The sequence below is a fragment of the Trachymyrmex cornetzi genome, unplaced genomic scaffold (genome assembly GCF_001594075.2).
Source record: "Trachymyrmex cornetzi isolate Tcor2-1 unplaced genomic scaffold, Tcor1.1 scaffold2423, whole genome shotgun sequence".
Taxonomy (NCBI): domain Eukaryota; kingdom Metazoa; phylum Arthropoda; class Insecta; order Hymenoptera; family Formicidae; genus Trachymyrmex; species Trachymyrmex cornetzi.
Window position 1 is genome coordinate 9,987 of NW_017297085.1, and position 6,957 is coordinate 16,943.

The following is a 6,957-nucleotide window of genomic DNA, read 5'->3' on the forward strand; positions in this document are numbered from 1 at the left end:
GAACGCGATACAGGTTTAATATCAGCGTCAACTTTGACGGCCGTTCAGTTAAACTCGGGTTAAACTAAAAATTGTGGAATCGGGCCTTAGTAATTGCACATATATTTATTGACCTCATAATCATAATGACTGGTACAAGCAACTTGACACGCATCTTGTCTACATCATACGTTGGAAGAATGTAAGACAATAACGGTGAGTTCTGTAATATAGTAATGAAATTGCTTGTAGGTCTGTACCTAAAAGATTATAACTTATAGATAATCGTGAAAATTTTCTACCAACTGGTCGTTCAACCGATTGTGAGCAATTTCAATTTTATCCTCCATCTATGGTTGTTACATCGGAGTCACATAAGATACAGACTACATATATTTATAAAAATATTTCAATGCATCTTTTATACCGTTATGATTTAATAGTGACTATTCAAAATACACCTGACTTTTTCACTGTGTTTTTGTCCTGCGAATTTATAACATCTGATGATGGCATAATTATGATGCCGAAACATATAACATGTGTGTTATATTACAGTTATATTGTTGAGTGGGAAATTACAACTAACGAGTACGTTACATGTAACTTTGTGTTAGCTGGGATGTAATACAATGTAACGTTAAGGTAAATGTCCCTATTTGTGACCATGACCCTATTTGTGACCACTTGTGAACTTTTATTAAATTAATCAGTAGTTTTAAGTAATTTATCTTCGCAAAGGGTATTTATCACGTTTAACGATTAATTAGCCATGGTTTGATACATGGTTTCGGTGATATTTGATTAACAAATATTCATGAAAATGTGAAATAAGGTGCTCGTGTCTTCATCAGTGGCAGATTGAGCACATGTTTGTCTCCATGTTAATAGACGGCGTTTGTCACGGAACAGTCACATTTTGTTTATGTCGTCCGGGATAAAACGTTGAAGAATATAGTTTTTTCGTACAAGTATCAGTGAATACTTAATAAATATTGTGCTATGCGTGGATTTTAAAAAAGGTTAGTAATTTTGAACATATAGATGAATGTGTGACAAATAGGTACAACAAAACACGCATGTTTCCATTTGTGAGCGTCTTAAGAAAATTAGTCATAACATTAAACATCGCTCTGCTTTTTGAAAAGAAAACAATTAATACTCATCTCTATATGTTTATAGACAAATATGAGTTGCATTTGTATGAATAAACCGAAAATATTCGACGTATGCTCGAAGGAAAATTTTAGTAACTTTTGATTAGGTCAGTAAGTTAGACATCGTGTGTTTCTGTACCTATTTATGACCACAGCTTTAAATTATTTGTTTACTACTTAAGCATTGAGTAATTTCTTTGACCAAATTAAGAAAGCTTATCATATTTAGTGTGTGCTATTGAGTTCAAATTTCGTGCCCTGTACTACAGCGAATAACTTGTGGCCATAGAGCACGAAAGTACGACTGCAGCGCATGTGCGCATCGTATATTTTGTGACAGTGACAAATTTTCTAAATAGACATTAAGTTTTGATTAAAGATACATGAAATATCATGCTAATATCTCTGTTCACAGGATAACGCGACGTTTTTTTCTGTCAAATCTTTATTTTTACGCGAAAACGCATCGAGTGAGAATATTTTTATCGATGTTTGAACGAGAAATGATCGTCAACGTGATATCAAGAAAATTAATCCACCAGTCACTAACCGGGACAGATGGTGGTGTCACTAATAGGGCCAGATTAAATTCAAACGACGTACATTTACATAGTCTACTATTTCTTTTTTTATTTTTATTAGATTATGCTTAGAACTTCAGAAAAACATGTTTTTCGATACAAAAATGATTAATCTTGAGTTCGGTAAAATTGATTCCTGATTTTAATTATTTTTTAGTATTTTTTATTCTTATTAACTCATGCGACTATCTTACATGGTCACAAATAGGGACATTTATCTTAAGTTTTTTAAATTAAATTTATATTTTATATCATTTTATCAGAATATTAAAACTTTAAACGTTTATTACACATATTTATATTCGAACTTGACTCTAATTTACCATTCTATATTCTTTATATTTTTGTTAATTAAATATTCTTCTGCGTATCATTCCACTACACTGAGGTCCTGGATAAGGAACTAAAAGTTTTTCCGATAATGGGAAACCTTCATTACATAGGGAAAATTGTCTTGTGTACCTGGCAATGGAGCAGGAGGAGGAATGTGTAGAGTGACCCTATGTAAATGATTTTTGAGAGAATACTTATTCTAGACTGCAGAGTCACTAACTCTACCATTCTTACATTAACGTAAATAAAACGTAAATGTGCATCTACCAAAGCCAATGGTATTATACTGTATTCTCCTTTATAATTGTAAAACATATAGATCCAGATTGGAGGATCAATAACGCAATGTTTTCCATGCATTGCTCCAATTACATGATGGAAATTCCATTGCTTTCCAAAATCATGGCTAATCACACGCCATTCATTCTGAGTGTGGAGAAGCTAAGAAACTCTTCGCTTAAAACTGTATATATTGCTGTTGTTACTTCTTTATAATTTTTGAAATGGTACTTCTACCAAGTCGGTACGTGAGAGCTAACAATTCTTGACTTTGTCCTTTGGAATGATACATAAACAAGATTTAGTTACAAAATACATAACCATTATCAATAGATTAATTCTGTTTTTTATCTGTTGCTAAATGTCGCAAAGTAATCGATAGCCTTTTATTAGGTGGAATGCTTTCCCGTAAATGAGTACTTTGCTTTTCAATTAGAAGATTAACTTTTTCCAAAAGAAATTCGAAAGTGTTTGTATTCATTCGGAAGCATCTAAATAATAAATTTCTTTGAGATAAAAATTTTAAGTTATCGTTTTCAATTGTAAATTATACTTTTTAATTTATAACCAACCTTCTGAACGATTAGGGTCTTCCAATGCAAGTTCTAAAAAAAGGTTTCGACGTAAACCTTTTTCTTTTCTTCTTGATATCCATTTAGAAATCTACATTTTCCGCTTACACGATTCGTCTTCATCCATTATTAAAAATAATAGATATGTACACAGTTTCTTTTTCTTTATGTATCGATTAAAATTATAATTTTGTAAACTGAACATTGTCATACACAGCAAACGAGTAAACACATCTCTCGCAAATTGAATCTGTAGTGTGAACGAAGAATCCAAATCCGGCGATCCGCAATCCTGATCCGATCCGCGTCCGCAATTCGTAGTGTGACACGGGCTTTAAGCAAACTTAAAAGAGGCGCCGAGTGGTTCACCGCTCAGTGCGATTGACTCGTGATCTGTGAATCCGGGTTCGACTGCACCTGCGCCCCATTATACGCGATTTTTCGCGTTCACCGTTCAGATTCGGCGTTCAACTGTGGGTCTCCTCCTTAGAACATATACTACTGGAAGAGGAATAGGGCGCTGAACGTGAAGCCAACATCTGTGCGAGAGAACACTAAACAACTGTACAATTCACACAGACGATGATACTACGCATGCGCATTGCGAACATGGGCATGCGCATTTTGGGACTCTATACCATTCTTTCTCGCACAGGGTAGCGATCATGTAATTTCACGCGGAAAGTTTCACTTTTCACAATTCCGCTCATTCAGATTCCGCGTGAACTTTTCCGAGCGATCATGTATGAAGGATTTGTGAAAAGTGAAATCACTAAACATGGCACCACATCCATAAAGAAATTACTAGTATTATACTAGTACCTTCCCAGACAGCACAGAATATTTATGAATATTTATGATAAATATTTATTAATATTTATTTTTTTGAAATTATATATATATTTCATACATATTTTATATAAAGCTTTATTCGAAATATTATTAAAATAAAGACTAAATATTTTATGTAATATTTATAATAAATAAAAATAAATATTTCTAATAAGTATTTTTTACTTGGATTATAATGTCTCATTAAGTTATTTATACTATAACATTTACAATAAATATTTCATAATATTTATAATAATGTTTATGATCTGTGCAATCTAAGACCACAAAAATATTTATGAAATATTAAAATAAATCTTATAAATATTTTGTAAATATTTTATAAATATTGTGTGCTGTTTGGGTTATATTATTATGATAAACGGCGACATCTCGATCAAAGACTAAAGTCTTTGACCTCGATATTTGAAAGTGTATAAGAATATATGATACAATCCATTTATAAGCAAAAATGAATGTTACAATAAAGCAAAAAATAATATTATTTAATCTTTTAAAAGAGAATGCAGAATTAGTTAGGGGTCGCATAGACCGAAAAGGAGAAAGTAAACGAAAATTAGTAAGTTAAACATTTTATTATATTATGTATTAATGTGCATGCTGTCAGTTTCAACCTCTGTTATTCGAATAATACTGAAAGATATAAATACTCGGATAATATCCACGAGTTGACATTCGGGTATTGAAATAACTAAATAATAATTTAAACATAAATAATTTAAACATTCACTAAATAATTTAAACATTATAAAACTGAAATATTTCGATCAATTTACTGAGCAATTTCTTTTCAAATTTTATTTTGCAAATATACTGTTAAGATAATTTGTTATATTAATTGTTATATATTGTTTTGACAAAATACTATATTTAAATTGTATAAGCATGAGTTATCAATATTTTATAAAAGATCAAAATTTCTAAATCTATTTTTGTAAATATACCTGTCTAATTGATCACAAATCTTATACAAAATTTTGTCTTATAATTTTACTAATGTTTTCCTATCAGAATGTCATAAAGATAAAATTTTATTTAACAAATAACATATGAACATTTTCAGAAGGATATGTGGAATGTGATAGCCGAAAATATTAATAAAGCTAACGAAGGTCCTGAAAAAAATGGACAAGAATGGGCAAAGGTTAAATACATACATTTCTATTATATATTTAGTTTTTTAATATACAAGATGAATTAGAGTTAAAAAAAAGAATAATTATTGATTATCTGTAAATTTGCAGACATGGGAAGATATTAAGGCATATATTTTAAAAAAAGAAGCAAAAAGACGGAGTTATGCACAAGGAACAGTGGTGGATCGCCTTCGAAAGTATCTTTTTCCAGTTTTGAAGATGTATTACAGTTGTTGACGCCAGAAGCAGCCGGATTGGAAAACATCCCAGAAGGAGGATTAATTAATATTGTAGAAGAAGTACAACCTTTACAAGAATGTGATTATCAAAATACAATGTAAGAACAAGACATACAATGCTCAGTAACAGAAACAGATGAGATAGAAAATGTATCAACAAACGTTAATATAAGGCAGCATAGTAGAAAAAATGAAACAGTAACACAGAAAAAGAATACAAGAAAAGGTAATTTTGAATGGAAAGCCTATTATGTAATTATAATTTTTTTTAAATTAAAATTTTTTAACAGCAGGCAAGTCTGTGCATCAATTATCGTACAATATGCTAGAAATTCAAGAAGCTAAATTAAAACTAAAGAGAAAAGAATTAAAAATTAGAAAGAAACAACTAAAGGTGCAAACAAATATCCTAACAGAATTAAAAGAAATAAAATTAAGTTTACAGACACAGAACGGATTCATAATATAAAAAATATTAACACAATTTAATTTATAACTTTAAACTTATGACTTTAATGACGTTAAACTTACAGGTTTTGTGCAATACAAATAATGCAGAAAAGTTTATTTTGTTTTGTTTATAATATTTATTTGTAATGTAAAGAAAAATTTCTTTTTGTCTTAAGTAAAAAATTAATATCTAAACTAAGTTATGCAAAATATCTTTCAATTATTGCTTCACGTGTCGCATGTCCTCTTGCACGCATATTTGCATTTTCTGCCTCAATTCCTTCTTCATGAAAATCTTCCTCTTCTAAATATATTTCTTCAAGAACATTATATTGCTTAGCAATATTATGTAATACACATGTTGCATTTATTATAAGTGCTAAAACATACAATAACAAAACAAAATTCTATAATAATTTTGAGTATACTTCTTTATAAACTGTTATTGTTAATTACATCTTACCAGCAAATTCTGGTGTATAATGTAATGCCCTCTCTTTGCGTAAGCATCTCCACCGTCCTTTCCATATGCCTATTGTTCTTTCTACTGTACATCGTGCTGTAGCATGCCTATCTGTGTAAGAAGCACTTGGAGATCTTGCTGGCTGATTCAGTTTAGGTGTCATTAGATATGGTAATAAGGGATACCCAGAATCTCCTAAAAACACAGTTAATTACAACATTTTTTAGTAACAAGAACAGTTTCACAAATTATATATCTGTGTGTGCGTGTGTACAAATTCTAATTTGACTTACATAAAGAATTTTTTGAATAATATATTTTAATCGAATTTTATTACCTAATAACCAGACATTTCGTCTTCCGTTTTGATATTTATTTAACATATGTCTCGATAATTGAGACGAGTTCCATACCCTTGCATCGTGCGTACGGCCACCATGGTTTGCAACTACAGCTAAAATTTTGCAATAATAATCACAAACCTAAAATAAGTAATAAGACAAAGAAATACATAAAAAAATATGTGCGTTACAAGAATACGATGAAAAAATAATAAATTCCCTTTTATCTTGTGTGTGTGTACAATGTATGTATAAATACATATATACATATTATTTAATAATTTTTACTCACAACCATAACATTTAAAGAGTGGTACAATTTCCTGTTTATACACTACTCAACAAAATCTAGGGAACACTTTCAAACACGCTAAAAATTGAGCAATATTCAGAACACCATAATTCATGAAAAATCATCGCAGACGAAAAATTAAAAAAGGATTTTAAAGGTTGAAATCTCTACTTTCGAAATCTATAATTGAAATTTCAATATGACTGATACTTTACGGAGTTATACGGACACAAATGGATATCCGTCAAATCTAAAAATTTTTAACAAATTTTACAAAGGTCTA

The 6,957-nt window shown here is 30.1% G+C and overlaps 1 protein-coding gene and 1 pseudogene across 1 annotated transcript; one reads left to right on the top strand and one right to left on the bottom strand.

Annotated features, from left to right (window-relative positions):
• Nucleotides 1–4,111: 4,111 nt before the first annotated feature.
• Nucleotides 4,112–5,278, top strand: LOC108761182 (uncharacterized; annotated as a pseudogene).
• Nucleotides 5,279–5,751: 473 nt separating this feature from the next.
• On the bottom strand, nt 5,752–6,517 carry LOC108761181 (putative nuclease HARBI1; the record flags this gene model as incomplete). The annotated part of the gene is made up of 3 exons (XM_018507588.1): nt 5,752–5,957; nt 6,042–6,236; nt 6,379–6,517. Coding segments are annotated over 3 exons (513 nt in total), but the record flags the coding sequence as incomplete, so codon positions are not given.
• Nucleotides 6,518–6,957: the final 440 nt, after the last annotated feature.